Below are 20,709 nucleotides of genomic sequence, written 5' to 3' on the forward strand. Positions count from 1 at the left end.
AGAGGTAGTTGGGGACCGGTGGAGGGCCTTTGGGACCCCGTTGGTCCTTTGGAAGCTCGATGGGCCTTTGGGGACCGGAGGAGGACCTTTGGGGCACATGGGAGGGCCTTTGGGGCACATGGAGGGCCTTTGGGTGCCTGGGGGACATTTGGGGGCCGGTGGAGGGCCTTTGGGACCCCGTTGGTCCTTTGGGAGCCCGGGGGACCTTTGGGGGGCGGGGGAGGGCCTTTGGGGCACAGGGAGGGCCTTTGGGGGTCCGGGGGGACATTTGGGGGCCTGGGGGACATTTGGGGCCTGGGGATGGCCTTTGGGGGTCTGGGTGGGCCTTTGGGGGCGCCGGTGGCCCTTTGGGAGCTTGGGGGGCTTTGAGGACCGGGGGCTTCCTTCGGGGTTGGGGTAGGAGGATTGGAACCCTTTGGGGTTGGGTTAGAGGACCTCACAACACTGTTCAAATGAAACTTGTGTATTATAACGACCACAGAGTTTCACCATTAAATTCTCTTCTAAAATCTCTTCAAAAATCTTCTTTTAAAATGTCTATCTGTTTCGCCGAAATAGTTCCATAACCTGTCTAAAACGGTTTCGCCCAAATAATCCCTAAACGTAAATTCAGCGTGCTCCTTTGTTATTGGCATCTCTGCGCTAACGCATTTCAAATTAATAAGAAACCTTTTCGCGCGCTAAAACAATTCATCGCTAAGATGTTTCTTGCCTAATTGTTTCCATGGCCTTTGGTTATTAATATCCTTTGGAGTTCGACCAAAAGAGTTGTTCCCGAGGCAAAGACATTAATGATTTGGATCTATTCCTGGAGAAATGTTTCTAGGGCGAAAATTTTTAAAGTCTGACAGATGATGTCATTGATTGATTGATCTGTCAAGAAAGGGGAAATTAATTTGTTGTTTCTAAGGGGAATTATTGATTCACGATAGGTGAATTGAGGTCGACAGCACAGGTGTTCCAAATTCCGGGAAACTCATAACATTGCCTAGAGCAACAACAACAAATACTATTTCTGGACACCATGACATTCACGAACGATTACGCAATCAATTTCTCGTAAATTCACTTCCCCCTCGAGTCCTAGATCAATAACATTGTTCCCGTTATAATTAAATGCGCATGTACAACATTCGCCCCGGAGTTATTACAAATATAAAAATCAAATAAATCGACCTTGGAAAAAGAGGTCATTGAATCCATTACGTAATCTTTCTCCCTAGGGAGGCTATGCCCATATATGGGGTGCAAAAAAAGTTGTAGGTGGCAGCAGGGGTGTCGTCCCGGAGTCGGACCCCCATCTCTACTTCTATTTCGTTTTATTTCATTAGCATTAACGAAGCCACTTCTCACTTACTTACCGCTTTCTACATAAGTACCAAAATTTTTTTATACGTCTTGCTTTCTCTTTACCGACTCAATTTTACGCGTGGAGATGTTAAGGGTAATCAGTGTTGCCAAGGCTTTGAGATAAATTGTACCAGCTTTCTGACCAAAGTTGTACCACAAAAGATTAATTTGTACCATCAGTAGTAATCTATTAATTACTCCAAAACTTGATCGTATAAAACGACAAAACACGCTATGTTTTGGGACTAGATATTCAGGGAGGAGAAGGTATAAAGCGACCAGACAGGTTTCTGTGTCAACACCCATTTTCTGGACCAATCAGTGACAAGGAATACTGACGGGGCTCCATATACGGTAACCTGATTAGCATAGTAATCGGATCCAAATACAAGGAGTGATTTTCAACATATTCAAAGGTTTATTGGACTTTTCGGTAAAATGGTTAACAGCCAAGCATATGGTAGCATATGGTATTAGACATCAAAAAGTTGTATCATTTGCGTAAAAATAACTATTTGCGAAAAAGATATTCCATTGGCATAACTCTGCAATGAATGATCTTAATTTGTGATTGAATAATAGGGGTGAAACAGAGCTCGATAGCATTTTTAATTGGATTGTATGAAGGTGGTAAAAAAGGGTTAAACTACTTACCAGTTAAGGTAAGCTCGAAGGGGTTGCTAACTCTAATGGAATTTATTATAAATTTGGGATAACATCGTTGGTATCAATCTATGGAAACAATTATTTCAATTGGATTCTATGAAAGTAGTAAAAAGGGTTAAACTGCTTACCAGTTAACAGAAGGTAAGCCCGAAGGAGGTGCCAACTCTTACGCAATTTCATGTAAATTTGGAATAACATCATCAGTGTCTATCTATGGAAACGATTATTTTAATTGGATTGTATGAAAGTAGTAAAAAGGGATAAACTGCTTACCAGTTAAGGTAAGACCGAAGGGGTTGCTAACTCTTAGGCAATTTATTATAAATATTTAATAACATCGTTGGCATCAATCTACGGAAACGATTATTTTAATTGGATTGTATGAAAGTAATAAAAAGGGTTAAACTCCTTACCATTTAAGAAAAGCCCAAAGGGGTTACTAACTCTTAGGTAATTTATTATAAATTTGGAATAACGTCGTTGGCATCAATCTATGGAAATGGTTAACGAGGACAAGGTGATCGTGAGACTTGACTTAGCTTTACTTCTTGACTGTGCTCTGTATAATACACAAATACCAGTTGAGCAGTGTTGCCAATATAAAATATGGTTTAACATTGAGGAATGCTGAAAAGTTGAAAGTAATAGACTCATAGGCACCAAGATGACCTTATGGCTTGACCTAGCTTTACTCCTCGACTGTGTTCTATATAATACACAAGTACCATTTCAGCAGTGTCGTCAATATAAAATATGCTTTAACATTGTAGTCTAAAAAGTTAATACTAATAAAGATGTAGGTGCCAAGAAAAGAATTCTAATAAAAAAACTCAGAAAAATCCTTAGAATATCCTTAGAAATCAACTAGTTAGATGTTTTTGGGTTTGAAACATCAAGGACCGCAACCACCAATGACCCGAACCATTAAGGACCTCAACTTCCAAGATTCGCCTATCCCCAACCTCCAAGGAGCCACCTCCCTCCAACTTTTTGGGGCTCCTTTCCTCCCATTTTTGATACATTTTTGAAGTTTTTTTTAAAACTTTTTTAAATTTTTTATTATTTTTTGAAAATGGTATATTTTTTCAACTTTTTTGTACATGTCTTCAAATGAGATAAAACATACTTAAAACATAAAAAATTTACATTTATTATTTTCCAAATTCAAAATGAGAATGATATAGATATTTTAGTCATGACTTTTACTGTTAGAAAAATAATGTTTCTAGTAGCACTGTTTTTTACGTATCTTAAAATGACATGAAATATGCTTCCGGCTCTATCAATCATACTCCATGCTAGCTCATAAACACGACGCGGCTTTCTCACTGGTTCTCTATGGCAGGTTATCGACACTACCTAGTTTATTGCATGTATTAAATCAGTATTTTTTACGTATTGGAAGGATAAACACATAATTCATATCTTTAAAAAAGTCAAGATGAATCATTTTATGAAAGTATGTTCACATTATAGTGTTACTGTAGCATTGAATGCTGACAAGGAGAATTATTTGAACTATGAAACAATTACAAATGGTAGCACTATCTGAAACGTATGCATGCATTTTCATCACAGTGAGGAAATAAATTTCTTGGGAGTACCAAAAAAATTCAACTCTTATGATGGTGAATATGGGAGATTGAGATCTCCGGAGATTATTGCGCTCAAAGAGAATGCCAACATAAAAATAATAGTTGATGAAGAGGGGTATCTTCTTGCTAGTGATTGTGGTAATATGTTGCCCAGTGTTAAACCCTATCGTCAGCTTTCGGGTATTAAAATTCAACAGAAGGTCAAAAGAAGACAGGCGTACTCTTCTACAAAAATCATAAACCATATCTTGTGTACGGGCCGGAACTGTTACCTGTGTAAAAATAATTTAATAATAGACAGTGAAATTGCTGGGAAAAGAAAAAGGGCAATGGTAAAAAAAATATCACTAAGGAATGTAAAGATGAATCGATGAAAAACAAAGTGCCAGCAAACGTTACTACCATTGATCAAACAGTCAATGAACCAAATAATACCAAAGATGAAATGCATATTGAACATGTGGATGCCCCCCTGGCAAAAATATGTTCGCATGAAAGTGTTATTGTAGCATTGAATGCTAACAAGGAGAAGTATTTGAACTATGAAACAAGTACAAGGGTAGCAATATAGGAAACGTATGCGTGCGTTGTCATAACAGTGAGAGTTTAGATTTCTTTGGAGTACCCAATAATTTCCATTATACAAATTCTGGATATGGGATAGTATCATTTCCAGAGATGATTAAACTCAAAGTGAATGCCAACAGAAAATTAATAGTTGATGAAGAAGGGTATCTTCGTGCTAATGATTATGGTAACCTGCTACCTATTGATAGATCCTATCGTCAGCTTTCGGGTATTAGCATTCGATTGAAAGCAAAGGGAAAAGAAAGGCCTACTCTCCTACTAATATCACAAACTATATCTTGTCTACGTGCCGGAACTGTTACCTGTTTAAAAATAATGTTGTAATAATTAGTGAAATTGCCGGGAAAATAAAAAAGGGCATAGGTAGAAAATATCACTAAGGAATATAAATATGAATCAATGAAAAACAAAATACCAGCAGACGTTACTACCATTGATCAAACAGTCAATGAACCAAATAATATCAAAGACGAAACGCATATTGGACCTGTCGGTGACACACCAGTGAAAAATTGTGCATGACTCAAAATGGAAAGGCCTTTCCATTTAATGTTTTTACTTTTATAAATTTAATAAATCAAATAATTTTAACATTTTGATTGCTAAATATCATTATATGTATATTGAACTGACATTGTATATTCATTTGTATTTTTTAAGTAAAGTGCAAATTTTGTTCTGGCCTTGGGAAGGCATAGGGGTTTTGCGCCCAACTTATGTTAATTTCTGCTTGTTTTGAGTTTGACTTGGTTATTTATTGTAATTTCTGTTCGGTTTGGGTTTCATTTATTTATCGATGCTGATTTGTGGTAGTTTCGAAATAGGTCGATTATTTGATTTTATTTTTGCTCATTTATTGCTTAATGGAGTTCTTTACTTTTCTTTGAAAAACTTATTTTGTGTAAAAAGTTTTTTTAATTCATTTCTATTCGTTTTATATTGACACAGTCTTATCAGGGAAAAAAAAAATAACACTTTAAATCTTTTCATTTTTCTAGACTTTATAGTTTGGCCTGCTATTTGTATGCTGGGGAAAATTTTTCAGCAATTTTTAACAACATACACCCTTTTAAAAATTTGGACACAAATGGTACAGTTTAACTTAGTTTCATACCTCCTCTAGTTGACCTGAAATGGAAAACTTGATACCATTCACAAAAAATCTGTTTACTTTCTTTGATAGCTTGGATACACTTACACATTTTGATTTGGTTCAATTTCAAGAGCAGAAGTAGCCTCGAAAGTTTGAACATAATACCCTCAGTCGTTCTTGGGATACTGCTGAGATGCCTTATTGGGAATTAGCATTATCACAGTGCATTTTGATTTAATCTTAAGGCAGCATTTAGTTTTTAAATATAGTGGGCATATGGGAGGTTGGGAGTGGAAGGGGGCCTCCAAATACTTTTGACTATTAAAAAGGGCATCAGCCCTTTGTATTTTCAATCGACTGAGCCCCTTTTGAAGTTCCCATGACAACTCTTTCGATACGAAGTGCCCTGGTCTAAACAACAACAACAACAAAAAATATTACTAATCACTTTCGATTATTAAAAAGGTCACTAGCCTTTTGAATTTCAAATCGAATGAACCCTTTTCTGGTTTCTACGACAATGCCTTCTATAAAACCTTATATGCCCCCAGGGCATAATTTAAAACCCTTGCCCTGAGGGCTGTGGCGGAGTATCCTCCTCAAAACGTATTTTCCATCTGTAAGTCAATTACGCTGAACAAAATGGCTATCTCAAAATTTGCATTGCATGTGTTTGGGGGACTAATGGGCGTGGGGGGGGGGGCTTGTTGCCCTCCAATCACTTTCGACTATTAAAAAGGAGCACTAGCCCTTTGAATTTCTAATCGAATGAACTGTTTTTGAAGTTTCTACAACAACGCCTTCTATAAAAAACATTCTATGCCCCCTGGGCATAACTCAAAACCCTTGCCCTGAGGGTTGTGGGGGAGTGTCCTCCTCAAAAACATATTTTTTATATGGAAATCAACTACGCTGAACCAAATGGCTGTCTCAAAATTTTAATTGAATGTTTTTTGGGGAAGGAGGGATGTGTGTGGGGGGGCTAGTTACCCTCCAATCACTTTCGACTGTTACGAAGGCCACTAGCCCTTTGAATTTCCAGTCAGATTAGACTTTTTTGAAGTTTGTACGACAACCCCTTCTATGAAAAACCGTTTATGCCCCCAGGGCATAACTTAAAACCCTTGCACTGAGGGTTGTGGGGGAGTGTCCTTCTTAAAAACATATTTTCTGTCTGGAAATCAACTAGCCTACGGTAAACAAAATGGCTATCTCAAAATTTTGATTGGATATTTTTGGATGAATGATGGACTTGGGGGCGCTAGTTGCCCTCCAATCACTTTCGACTATTAAAAAGGGCACTAGCTTTTTGAATTTCCAATCAAATGAGCCCCTTTTGAAGTTTCTATGACAACGGCTTCTGTAAAAACCTTATATACCCCAGGACATAACTTAGAACCCTTACCCTGAGGGTTGTGGTGGAGTGTCCTCCTCAAAAATCTATTTAATATCTGGAAATCAAATACGTTGAACAAAATGGCTATCTCACAGTATGATTGGATGTGTTTGAGGGAAAGATGGGTGTGGGGGGGGGGGCTAGTTGTCCTCCAATCACTTTTGACTATTAAATAGGGTACTAGCCCTTTGAATTTCCAACCGAATGAGGCTTTTTTGAAGTTTCTACGATAACGCCTTCTATATAAACCTTATATGCCCCAGAGCATAACCTAATACCCTTGCTCTGAGGGTTGTGGCGGAGTCTACTCCTTAAAAACACATTTTCTATCTTGAAATCAACTACGCTGAACCAAATGGCTATCTCAAAATTTTGATTGGCTGTGTTTGGGGGAAAGATGAGCGTGGGGGGGGGCTAGTTGCCCTCCAATCACTTTTGACTATTTAAAAGCTAAGTGAAGTCCCATGATCACCTTGTCATCGTTAACCATTTCCATAGATTGATGCCAACGATGTTATTCCAAATTTATAATAAACTGCCTAAGAGTTAGCAACCCCTTCGGGCTTACCTTAACTGGTAAGCAGTTTAACTCTTTTTACTACTTTCAAACAAACCAATTAAAATAAGCGTTTCCGTAGATTCATGCCAACGATGTTATTCCAAATTTATAATAAATTACCTAAGAGTTAGCAACCCCTTCGGGCTTACCTTAACTGGTAAGCAGTTTAACTCTTTTTACTACTTTCATACAAACCAATTAAAATAATCTTTACCGTAGATTAATGCCAATGATGTTATTCCAAATTTGTAATAAATTGTCTAAGAGTTGGCAACCCCTTTGGGCTTTTCTTAACTGGTAAGGAGGTTAACCCTTTTTATTACTTTCATACAGTTCAATTAAAATAATCGTTTCCATAGATTGACACTGATGATGTTATTCCAAATCTATATGAAATTGCGCAAGAGTTAAAAACCCCTTCGGGCTTACCTTAACTGGTAAGCAGTTTAACCCTTTTTACCACTTTCATACAATCCCATTAAAATAATTGTTTCCGTAGATTGATGCCAACGATGTTCTTCCAAATTTATAGTAAATTGCCTAAGAGTTAGCAACCCCTTCGAGCTTACCTTAACTGGTAAGCAGTTTAACCCTTTTTCATCACCTTCATACAATCCAATTAAAAATGTTATCGAGCTCTGTTTCACCCCAATTATTCACTCACCAATTAAGATCAGTCATTGCAGAGTTATGTCAATGGAATATCTTTTTCGGAAATAGAGTTATTTTTACGCAAATGATACAACTTTTTGATGTCTAATACCATGCGCTATCATTAAACTTTATGTCGAATACTAATAGCCAAAAGGTTGGCTGTTAACCATTCTTAGGCAGCGCGCTAGCGCTGCCTAAGTAAAGAACGATGCGGGCACAAAGTGTTTTTTCTCCACCCGGGCACTTCGTATCGAAGGAGTTTTCGTAAAAACTTCAAAAAAGGCTCATTCGATTGGAAATTGGAGTGGCTAGTGCCTCTTTTTAATAGTCGAAAGTGATTGGAGGGCAACTAGCCTCCCCACGCCCATCATTCCCCCAAATACATCCAATCAAAGTTATGAGACATCTATTTTGTTCAGCGTAGTTGATTTCCAAATAGAATATTTGTTTTTGAAGAGGACACTCCCCCACAACCCTCAGGGCAAGGGTTTTAAGTTATCCCCTGGGGGCATATAAGGTTTTTATAGAAGGTGTTGTCGTAGAAACTTCTAAACAGGCTCATTCGATATGAAATTCAAAGGGCTAGTGCCCTTTTTAATAGTCGACAGTGATTGGAGGGCAACTAGCCCCCCCCCCGGCCATCCGTCCCCCAAACACATCCAATCACAATTTTGAGATAGCCATTTTGTTCAGCGTAGTTTATTTCCACATTGATTTCCAGATAGAAAATATGTTTTTGAGGAGGACACTCCCCCACAACCCTCAGGGCAAGGGTTTTAAGTTATGCCCTGGGGGCATATAAGGTTATTATAGAATGCGTTGACGTAGAAACTTCAAAACAGGCTCATTCGATTGGAAATTTAAAGGGCTAGTACCCTTTTTGATAGTCGAAAGTGATATGGAGGGAAACTAGCCCCCCTCACGCCCATCATTCCCCCAAACAAATCCAATCAAAATTTTGAGATAGCCATTTTGTTCAGCGTAGTTGATTTCCAGATAGAAAATATGTTTTCGAGGAGGACACTCCCCCACAACCCTCAGGGGCAAGGGTTTTAAGCTATGCCCTGGGGGTATATAATGTTTTTATTGAAGTCGTAGAAACTTCAAAACAGGCTCATTCGATGGGAAATTCAAAGGGCTATTACTCTTTTTAATAGTCGAAAGTGATTGGAGGGCAACTAGCCCACCACGCCCTTCATTCCCCCAAACATATCCAATTAAAATTATGAGATAGCCATTTTGTTCAGCGTAGTTGATTTCCATATAGAAAAAATGTTTTTGAGGAGAACACTCCCCCAAATCCCTCAGGGCAAGGGTTTTAAGTTATGCCATGGGGGCATATAAGGTTTTTATGGAAGGCGTTGTCGTAGAAACTTCGAAACAGGCTCATTCGATTGGAAATTCGATGTTGGCACAATGTTCTATGTATTATTTTTTTCCTTTAGAGCAGGGCACTACATATGGAAGGGTTCGTCGTAGAAATTTCAAAAGGGGCTCATTCGATTGGAAATTGAGAGTTCTAATGCTCTTTTTAATAGTCGAAGTGATTTGAGGGCAACTAGCCCCCCCAAGCCCATAATTCCCCCAAAGGCATCCAATCAAAATTTTGAGATCGCCATTTTGTTCAGCGTAGTTGATTCCCAGACAGAAAATATGATTTTAGGAGGACACTCACCAACAACCCTCAGGGTAAGGGTTTTATGATATGCCCAGGGGGCATATAAGGTTTTTCTAGAAGGCGTTGTCGTAGAAACTTCAAAAAAGGCTCATTCGATTGGAAATTCAAAGGGCTAGTGCCCTTGTTAATAGTCGAAAGTGATTGGAGGGCAACTAGCCCCCCCCCCACGCCCATCATTCCCCCAAACGCCTCCAATTCCAATTTTGAGAGTGCTATTTTGTTGAGTGTAGTTGAATTCGAAATAGAAATTATGTTTTTGAGGAGGACACTCCCCCACAGCCCTCAGGGCAAGGGTTTTAAGTTATGCCCTGGGGACATATAATGTTTTTGAAGAAGGAGTTGTCGTAGAAAATTCAAAAAAACTCATTCGATTGGAAATTCAAAGGGCTAGTGCCCTTTTTAATAGTCGAAAGGGATTGGAGGGTAACTAGCCCCCCCTCCCACGCCCATCATTTCCCAAAACACCTCAAATCAAAATTTTAAGATAGCCATTTTGTTCAGCGTAGTTGATTTCCATATAGAAAAAATGTTTTTGAGGAGAACACTCCCCCACATCCCTCAGGGCAAGGGTTTTAAGTTATGCCATGGGGGCATTTAAGTTTCTTATAGAAAGCGTTGTCGTAGAAGCTTCAAAACAGGTTCATTCAATTGGAAATTCAAAGGGCTATTGCCCTTTTTAATATTTGAAAGTGATTAGAGGGCAACTAGCCCCCCCCCCACGGCCATCATTCCCCCAAACCCATCCAATCGCAATTTCGTGATAGCCATTTTGTTCAGAGTAGTTGATATCCAGATAGAAAATATTTTTTTGAGGAGGACACTCCCCCACAGCCCTCAGGGCAAGGGTTTTAAGTTATGCCCTGGGGACATATAAGGTTTTTGAAGAAGGCGTTGTCGTAGAAAAAAAAAACTCATTCGATTGGAAATTCAAAGGGCTAGTGTACTTTTTAGTAGTCGAAAGTGATTGGAGTGTAACTAGCCCCCCTCCCTCCCCCCCACGCCCATCATTTCCCCAAACACATCAAATCAAAATTTTGAGATAGCCATTTTGTTCAGCGTAGTTGATTTCCAGATAGAAATTTTTTTTTTAGGAGAACACTCCCCCACATCCCTCAGGGCAAGGGTTTTAAGTTATGCCATGGGGGCATTTAAGGTTTTTATAGAAGGCGTTGTCGTAGAAACTTCGAAACAGGCTCATTCGATTGGAAATTCGACGTTGGCACAATGTTCTATGTATTATTTTTTTTCCTTTAGAGCAGGGCACTTCATATGGAAGGGTTCGTCGTAGAAATTTCAAAAGGGGCTTATTTGATTGGAAATTGAGAGTTCTAATGCCCTTTTTAATAGTCGAAAGTGATTGGAGGGCAACTAACCCCCCCCCCCCCCAAACCCGTCATTCCCGCAAAGGTATCCAATCAAAATTTTAAGATCGCCATTTTGTTCAGCGTAGTTGATTTCCAGATAGAAAATATGTTTTTAGGAGGACACTCACCAACAACCCTCAGGGCAAGGGTTTTATGATATGCCCTGGGGGCATAAAAGGTTTTTCTAGAAGGCGTTGTCGTAGAAACTTCAAAGAAGGCTCATTCGATTGGAAATTCAAAGGGCTAGTGCCCTTTTTAATAGTCGAAAGTAATTATAGGGCAAATAGCCCCCCCCCACACCCATCATTTTCCCAAACACATCCAATCAAAATTGAGATAACCATTTTGTTCAGCATAGTTGATTTCCAGATAGAAAAAATATTTTTGAGGAGGACACTCCCCCACAGCCCTCAGGGCAAGGGTTTTAAGTTATGCCCTGGGGACATATAAGGTTTTTGAAGAAGGCGTTGTCGTAGAAAAAAAAACTCATTTGATTGGAAATTCAAAGGGTTAGTGCCCTTTTTAATAGTCGAAAGTGATTGGAGGCCAACTCGCCCCCCCCCCCTCCCACGCCCATCATTCCCCCAAACATATCCAATAAACATTTTGAGATAACCATTTTGTTCAGCGTAGTTGATTTCCAGATAGAAAATATATTTTTGAGGAGGACACTCCCCCACAACCCTCAGGGCAAGGATTATAAGTTATACCCTGGGGGATATAAGGTTTCTATTGAAATCTTTGTCGTAGAAAGTTGAAAAAGAGCTCATTCGATTTGAAATTAAAGGGATAGTACTCTTTTTCATAGTCGAAAGTGATATGAGGGCAACTAACCCCCCTCTCACGCCCACTTTTCCCCCAAAAACACCCAATCAAAATTTTTAGATAGCCATTTTATTCAACGTAGTTGAAAGTTTTGGAAATTAGGTTTTTAAGGATGACTACCCCTGCCCCCACAGCCCTCAGGGCAAGGGTTGTAAGTTATACCCTTGGGCATATAAAGTTTTAATTGAAAGTGTTGGCATAGAAACTTAAAAAGAGCTCATTCAATTGGAAATTGAAAGGACTAGTTCCTTTTTTTAATAGTTGAAAGTGATTGGATAGCGACTAACGCCCGTCTCACGCCCACCATTTTCCAAAACACATCCAATCAAAATTTTGAGATATCCATTTTGTTCAACTTAGTTGAACGTTCTGGAAATTAGGTCTTTTAGGATGATAACTCAGAGCCCTCCGTGCAAGGATTGTAAGTTGTTCCCTGGGGGCATATAAGGTTTATATAGAAAGATGTTGTATAAATCATAGGCAGTACGATCGCGCTGCCTAAGTAAAGAACGGGGACACTCGAGAACGAGACAAGAAACGGGGACTAAGTAAAGAGGAGGACACGAAACTCCTCCACAACCCTCAGGGCAAGGGCTTTAAGTTATGCCCTTGGGGTATATAAGAACGATGTTGGCACAATTTATTATTTATTAATTTTTTCCTTTAGAGCAGGGCACTTCGTATCGAAGAGGTTGTCATAGAAACTTCGAAAAGGGGTCATTCAATTGGAAATTGGAGGTGCTTCTGCCCCTTTTAATAGTCAAAAGTGATTGGAAGGTGAGCAACACCCCTCTCGCCCTCACCATTTCCCCAAACACATCCAATCAAAATTTTGAGATAGCAATGTTGTTTAACGTAGTTGAAAGTTCTGGAAATTTGGTCTTGGAGAATGACAACCACCCTAACAGACCTTAGGGTAAGGGTTGTAATTTATGCCCTGTGGGCATATAAGGTGTTTATAGAAAGCGTTTTCGTTCCCAAAAGGGCTCATTCGATTGGAAATCGAAAGGCCTAGTGCCCTTTTTAATAGTAGAAAGTGATTGGAAGGCTTGATATTTTTATAGCAAAGATCGAAGTGGGTATAATGTATTATTTGTTGTTGTTATTCTTTAGACCAGGGCACTTCGTATCGAAGGAGTTGTCGTGGGAACTTCGAAAAGGGCTGATTCAATTGAAAATAGAAAGGGCTGATGCCCTTTTTAATAGTCGAAAGTGATTTGAGGGCAACTAATCCCCCTTCCACTCCCACCCTCCTACACCAACCCTCCCATTTCTGCTCTTAAAATTTAACCAAATCAAAATAGCGTAAGGGTATCCAAGCTATCAAAGAAAGTAAACAGATTTTTTTACGAATGGTATCAAGTTTTCCATTTCATGTCAACTAGAGGAGGTATGAAACTAAATTAAACAGTACCATTTGTGTCCAGATTTTTAAATGGGTGTATGTTGTTAAAAATTGCTGAAATTTTTTTTCGAGCATACAAATAGCAGGCTAAACTATAAAGTCTTAAAAAACGAAAAGATTTAAAGTATTATTTTTTTCCCCTGAAAAGACTATGTCAATATAAAACGAATAGAAATTAATTTAAAATTCGTTAAAAATTCGCCGCTCGCGTCACTTTGCGACGCTAGCCGGTAGTTATGTTTAATTGATTTCGCTGAAAACTGAGAAAAGGTTCTAGGGTACGAGCAGGAACAATAAACCCAAGGCAGTAGCAACCTCATAGCTTGAAATATGAAGAATGTTTCTATAGACTTTCTCAGATTAACAAAATAGCATACCCAAACCACTAAAAGTATTTTAGAAGAGGGTTTCAGTAAAATTTTCTGAAAGTGTTCTCGAATCTGATTGTCGGGGTTAATTCTTTCTTTCGAAATTTTGGGTATTAAGCCGAATAATGGATAAAGTAAGAAGCCCAATAACGTAATGTCAACGACTTATAATCCACCTATAGGATGAGTAATGAGCACCAGAAGCTACAAACAAAATATATCAGCAATCACGCCATTAAAGTGACTAACACCATAGATTTCCATGGGTCCACGGACTATGCTACCCACCGGCGAGTTACGCGTTGACCACATAATTCACTGGTCATCCTACACAAGTTCTTGGTCGATTTTACTAATCAGAACTAAATTAATTTAACAGAAGTATTTCGACTACATTGCACAAGAAATCATATGTTGGACCGTACAAAGGCAATAAAACTGTAACATTAGAAAAAAAAGAAACACTTGTGCTAGATGGTCATTTTTTCTGCTGTTTCTTCTTATAGACCAACTTTTTCATATCCCCTTCCGCATCTATTCTACATTGGATGCAGAACCATTTTCAAAGGTGGTTTCCAGTTCCTTGAGACGATCCGTTTTGCTCTGAGAAGTCCGTTTAAGGTGATGAAACCGAGACGATTATTAATGCTGGTTTTGTTCAGATTGACAGCTGAGAAAGTTCGCTCAGCAGCAGCGGAAGTGTGTGGAAGAACAAGTAGGCTTAAAGTGAAACGCCCGAGCAGAGGAAAACGCTTTGACCAGTTAATAATATAATATCCTCCTGCCGGCTGGATCTGAGTCATTGAAGTACCAAGCACAGAGAAAAAGAATAATCACTTCCACTCTTGGAAGATATCTTCCAGATCACTGTCAATCAGTAAATTCGGAAACTGAGCCAGAAGCGGTGCCAGGTTTGGCTGTTTTTACTCTACTCCCATAGTATAGCGTGGATGAAGCCTATCAAAGTTTCTTACCGATGAATACCTGGAGTTGAAAAAACGCTTTCTCATCTCATCACAGAGCACAGTCACTGGTTTTCACATCATACACATCTTTGTCATTTAGGGCAGGAGGATGCCACTGCCCCTTGAATTTGGAGAATTTCTTAATTTAACCTTGTATTCCTAATAATACTACTATTTTAAGGATATGTTCTCCTAAAATATTAAAGTCCAAGATATAACATAGCAAAAGTATACTTATAAGAAGTTCAAATTCTTTGCAGCACTTGGGAAGCAATTTTTTTTATTTTTTATAATAATAACGCAAAAATTTCCGTAAATTAAATTTACTGCATATCTAAAGTTTTTTTAGTTTCCCTAAGTTCCCTAAAATCCCTATATATTTCATATAGGACAATTTTCAGGTACTTAAGTATTAAATGTACTCTTTTATATACTGCTAAAGAAGTCAAATTTGGTTAATGTTAATGAAATAAAATAAAATAGTATGAATATATATTAGTTTAGAAATAAACTTCGGCTATATATTTGCATATTAGGGGGGATGGGGGGGAAGCATACCATATATTAAATATCTGACCTAACTTAACCTAACCTAGGTACCTCCCCCCCTAAACCCCAAAAAACAACAGTTTAAATATCGCTATCGCAATGAAAACCATGCTTGGCATTGCATGACTCTATAGCGGTCTCTTGAATTAATCCGTCTTTAGCGGGTTTTCCGTGACTGGTTTTTCTGCGTTATATAAAAGAGTACGTTTAATACACAAGTACCCAATTTTCAAAAATAATTAGAGTTTTTATTTTGCCTGGAACTCCCTAAAGATACTAAAGATGATTCACCCATTGTACTCTTTATGTGGCAAAATTGCTATTTTTTAAGGAAGCATTTAAGAGAGTTGCAAAGTAAAACCTATTTTAATGCCCACAAAAGCTCATGCTTACTTTTTTAGGTCCTTCCTGTAAGTTAGACCAAGAAATTTTCGTAAGATTTATTGTGCACATTTTAAAAACCTAAGAAAAAAAACATTCCTGGTTGACACGAATAGCGAAGTTGAAACTTAAGCAGGACAAAAATCGTTGCTTCGCAGTTTATATCTGCAATACTGGTTCAAACAAACTGACATGTGGTATTTCACAGTAGGCCTGTTAGCAGAGGTTTTACAAACTAGCCCTGTACTGAAAACAGAGCTTGCTTAAGCTTTCTTGATAATTAAAATTTCGTACTAACATTTATTGATTTCACGGCTAGTGACGGACTATTGAGAGTTATAAATTAGTATTTTATTTTCTGCGGGTTACTTCAGTGAAGTTCGTTTTCTGTTTTCAGTAATATGCTAGTTTTTTGTTTTGTTTAGAATTCTACAGAAACAAGGAAATATCTAGACAGGTTCGTATCCATATTTTGGGGGGGGGGTACAAAAATTAAAAAGAAGCATCAAACATCTGCTTATAATAATTTTTTCTTTGTTTTTACTAGTCGGAAAAACATTTCAGGGAGCGGGGGGTTCAAACCCCCTGGATTTGGCCTTGTATCCAAAGGCAGTCTATTTTAACAATTTTTGGAGATAGCCTAAATGTTGCAGCACAAAACCGCGAAGCAAAAATTCGTTCGCGTCAGGTTTCGACTTTGCTTTTTATTTCCATTAGAAAAACTGTTTCTTTAGTTATTATTTGCGATGGCAAACACTATGAACGTTTAAAAGTTGGTGCCATTTTTGTAGTTTCGAAGCTATTTTCTTTGTTGAAAGACTTATAGAAGAAAAGGAAGATCAGTCTACGGAAAATCTATTCAAAAATATTTTATTATTTCTAATACCGAAGCTCAGCTTGTTCTGCTACCCGGCACTAACGGATACTAGTGATTATATTATATTATATTATGCACAATGGATAATTTAAACACTGAAACAAACTACTACCATAATTTCCCATTTATTAGTTTGTATCTTAAATCGGTACTTTCGCATTATATGGGCCTCTCTAAAGAAGTCGTATAAGAGATGCTAGATGCTACAGTCAAACGGGCATTGAAAAACTCGTTTTGATACAAGATGATTCAAGACACCGCTGAGAGAGAGAGAGAGAGAGAGAGAGAGAGAGAGAGGGGGGGGGGGAGGGTGGGAGAGAGAGAGAGAGAGAGAGAGAGAGAGAGAGCGAGAGAGAGAGAGAGAGAGAGAGAGAGAGAGAGAGAGAGAGAGAGAGAGAGAGAGATAGAGAGAGGGGGAGATAAGGGGATGCTGTTATTTCACAATACCATTTCTAGATTTCTAGGTTCTCTAAAATAATCCTTACCTGTTTGAATACCATCCCTGTTTCTAGCCCTAATCATTTCCTGATATTTCACTGCCTAGCATCCCTATATATTTCTAAAATTCATTTTATTTAACTAGCCCAAGAACCTCTTCTCCTGTCACTCAAGCACTCCTGGTATGCTGACTTTAATAACCTTTTTTCTTGTGGAGATACTATTTTCTCCCAATTCCTATCTAAGCTAACTAATCTGTATGCTATCTAAAAAAGACTAACTGAATATTCTCTAACTTTTTCCCCATTTGAAATCCCTTGTAATTTCATACCAATGCTAAATACTGGTCTTACTTGACTGTTGAAAATCTTCTTCATTAGCTTAGAACTTCACGGGAAGAGATATAGTTTGAAGCCTTGAACAGATTGAGGTGAGAAGGAACGTGTACAGCTGAAATGGCTTCGCTGGAGTGAGTTGTTAGTAGTCGTCGTAGTAGTAACAGTTGTAGCTGTACTAGATAGTAACAATTTACGAAGTTTAACTACTTGAAAGCACCACTACTAGTAATAAATTACTACAGCAGCAAGGGTTACCACTATTTAAAAAAAAATTACCAGATTGAAAAATTACTAAATCAGAAAAAAAAACACTAGATTCTTTGAAAAATCACGAAATGAGCAAAATAAATCACTAAGACTGTAATTTAGCTTTTTCAACGGACAACAGGATTTTGTCTTTCGAAATCATTGAATTTCACTAGCTTTTTAGGCTTTTATCAATATGGTTAATTATTTTTAGCATGCTCAACACAGAGGCACCACTGAGTGGAGGGATACAGTTCCCCTGTAATATTTTCAAAAATACCTTTATTCTTTTTAACTAAGCGCAAATCACCCTGGATTATGAAAAATTCATTTTTTCTTATCTTGATAGTTACAATAGGAAAACAAATCATTACACTATCCCCCCCCCTGAGTGTTCTCGAATTGGCACCTAGTTGAGCTAGTAAAATTAATCAGGCACCAGCTAGGATTTGATTTTTCTGTTTGTTTTTTTTGGGGGGGGGGGCAAATGAAAAAATGGAGATTTACTCCCCCCCTAAATTTGAAAAATATATTTTGCCATCCTCCAACAAAATTTCGTGAATTGACACTATTGTGCACGTCTCTCAATAAAAACTACATTTGTCAGTGGAGCTAATTCATAAAAATGTTAGAAATACAAAAAAATTTATGCTTGATAATGCTGAAGATAAATTATATCTTCGAATTCTAAAAATGGTAATCCCCCCATCTTACATTCCCCTGCCAATCGGCTTTCCTAAAAATTTTAGAAGGTGAATGTCCTAAATAAGGTTTTTCACGTCGCAAAATGAATTTTTTAAAAAGAAGTTTTTTTTCGACTGAAATAAGGAGCAACATTAAAACTTAAGACAAACAGAGACTATTTCGTATAAATGAGGGGCTTCCCTCATAGACAGAACAATTTCTGTGCGCTTTAATTTTCAACGTTTGTCCTTACTTTCGATTGAAAAAAACGTGTTTATTTAAATTTTATGTCAGATTGCTGTTTGAATCATGCCGGGAAATCTACCCGCCCATTTTGTGGAAGATTTCCCTTGAAAATTCCTCCCACGGAAAATTTTGCCGTGAAAAATTCCCCCTGTAAAATCCTCTGGCCAATTTCCTCTCCGCTAAAAGTTCTAATTCCCCCTGAAAAAATTTTCCCTACTCTCATTTGAAAAAAAAAATTTTTTTTCGTTTAATTTCTGATCGTATTTTGTATCGTGTCGGAAGATTTCCCCGCTGAAAATTCCTCTCTTAGAAAATCTCCCTGTAGAAAAATTCTCCTAGACAATTCCCTCCTCGCTGAAAATTTCCCAGGAACTTTATCTCCACATGTAAAATTGGACAGCCAAGGAGAAAGCGAAACAAATAAAAAAAGTTGGGTATATGAATTCCTTCACCCCCATGCAGTAGACCTATATCTCATGGAAGATTCTTCTGGAAACTTTTTTCCCACAGAACCCCTCTTCACGCTGAAAATCCCCCCTCCCCAAAAGAAATCTCCTTATATATCACAGTAACAAATACTGTATGTAAATGGACAAATTGCATAGCTTACAACTCTCGAAGGGGCTGTGGGGATCACCTTATCCCGAGATGCATAGTTGTGGGACCTTTTAATTATCCTGATCAAAAGCTTATCTCAAAACTTCGATCGGATATCTTCTGGAGAAAAAGGGGCATGAGATAAGGCTATTTGCCCTCTAATTTTTTGGTTCACTCAAAAAGGGCACCAGAACTTTTAATTTCTATTTGAATGAGCAAAATGGAAAAATACAAAATTCCAGATTTTTGTAGATAGGAGCTTGAAACCTCTTAACCTGGGCTCTCTCATATGCTAACTCTAATGGTATGATTTTCATTATAATTCCTTGACTTTTTTGGGGTGTTCCGCCTTTTTTGAAAATCAGGTAAATCGTCTCAGGTTGGTAGCTTTAGATGAGCTATACTAAAGTTGATTGATTTTAAATGTCTGGAATCAGCATAAAAAGCTAATTCTTTTGACGTTCTAATTGCTATCAATATTCTCTTTATTTTAGAGTTTCGGGTACTATTTGGGCCGAGTTGACATAATAAAGAGAACAGTTTTTGGTCTTTTTGACTTTCCGTAAGGTTTTCATTAAAAAAAAAAAAAAAAAAAAATCCATTTTGCTTTCAATAATTAGCTAATAAATAGAAATAGTAATAAATGACTAGCGGTGGCAACCCTGACCAAGCCCGGTCTCAAATGAATCAGCTGATTCAAATAAAGATTTCAAACCTTTCCTCAGGTACGGTCAGAGGGGGAAGGACAGGGTTGATATTTTTTAGTCATCACTGTTTGGTGACTCTGATTCTCTATTACGAGTTTTTGGATTCCCTGGACTCAGATTTTTGTTCCAGTCTTTATTTTTGTTGGCTCCACTCCATTTTAACTAAATTATATTATTGAATTCCTGCACGTCTCTCTCCCTCCCTCTTTTTCTTCCTCTTTTTGTTTTTTGGAATTTTTTTAACATGCATATTTTTCCTCAATGGTTTTCTTTTTGTTTGACTACTTCCTTGGAAAGAGTATTTTGCCTTATTCAGCTAATTTTTTTTTTAGTACAGATGAATTATGTGTTCCCCAATGACAGCTTTCTCTGGCATTTTATTCGGGTTAGTTGACTGCCTTTTGTCTCCATTGAGAGCTTATTTTATTTACAGGACCAGTCGTTCAACTCTTGTCACCCGATATGTTTGCGGCAAGCTTGGTCTTCGTATTCTTGTGTACTTTAGGTAAGTTTAAAAATTTGCGCAGTCTTTTAATATGATTTTATCTTCTTTTCAGATTTATGCCGATCTATTTTTCTTTTTAATAGTAGCCTGCATATTTCCTTGAACCATAGAATTTTTGAATTTAAAGACTATAAGTGACACAGTAGATTTTTTTTAGGCAAGCGGCTTAGCCGATTCAGAATTATTTCAACCTAGTTTTAAGCTAACAATCATTGATGTTTCTATGAATTACCTTTTTAAAATTGTTTCAAAAATTGCGTTTTTCATCATTTTCCCACCTACCAATGCGAGCTTTTGATGAACAAAAATAAATCTATTCAGTAATTCAGACTTAAAACGAAAAAAAGTAGGCTAGTTTTTCAGCTTTCATTCTTAAGAAATAAAATTTTGACTTGGAATTAAAATTTTAAGTAAAATTGTAATAATCTGTTATGCAATAAAAATGTTTTTTTTTTTTTTGGTGCTGGACGGACAGGGGTGTGGTATACATAACTTTTGATTTTCTATGGTAGGGAAGTAATCCCGGCCAAAATTTCCTTGGCTTTGAATAGAAATTTATACTTACACACGTTTTCATTAAAAATTATCTTTTCATCTTCAAATACCCTGCAAGCTAATGGGGAAAAAAAATATGA

The 20,709-nt window shown here is 37.6% G+C and overlaps 1 protein-coding gene across 1 annotated transcript in view; it reads left to right on the top strand.

The window, feature by feature from the left end:
• Positions 1-20,709, top strand: part of LOC148956897 (chordin-like protein 2) — a 349,225-nt gene that overhangs the window by 46,315 nt on the left and 282,201 nt on the right. Inside the window, exon 2 of the mRNA XM_089096722.1 lies at positions 20,003-20,074. Within this exon, the coding sequence (XP_088952848.1) occupies positions 20,032-20,074 (43 nt within the window). The 5' untranslated portion in view covers positions 20,003-20,031. The remainder of the gene's footprint in view (positions 1-20,002; positions 20,075-20,709) is intronic.

Source organism: Artemia sp. Qi Xiang Cuo, chromosome 1 (genome assembly GCF_049724085.1).
Source record: "Artemia sp. Qi Xiang Cuo chromosome 1, ASM4972408v1, whole genome shotgun sequence".
NCBI classification, from domain to species: Eukaryota; Metazoa; Arthropoda; class Branchiopoda; order Anostraca; family Artemiidae; genus Artemia; species Artemia sp. Qi Xiang Cuo.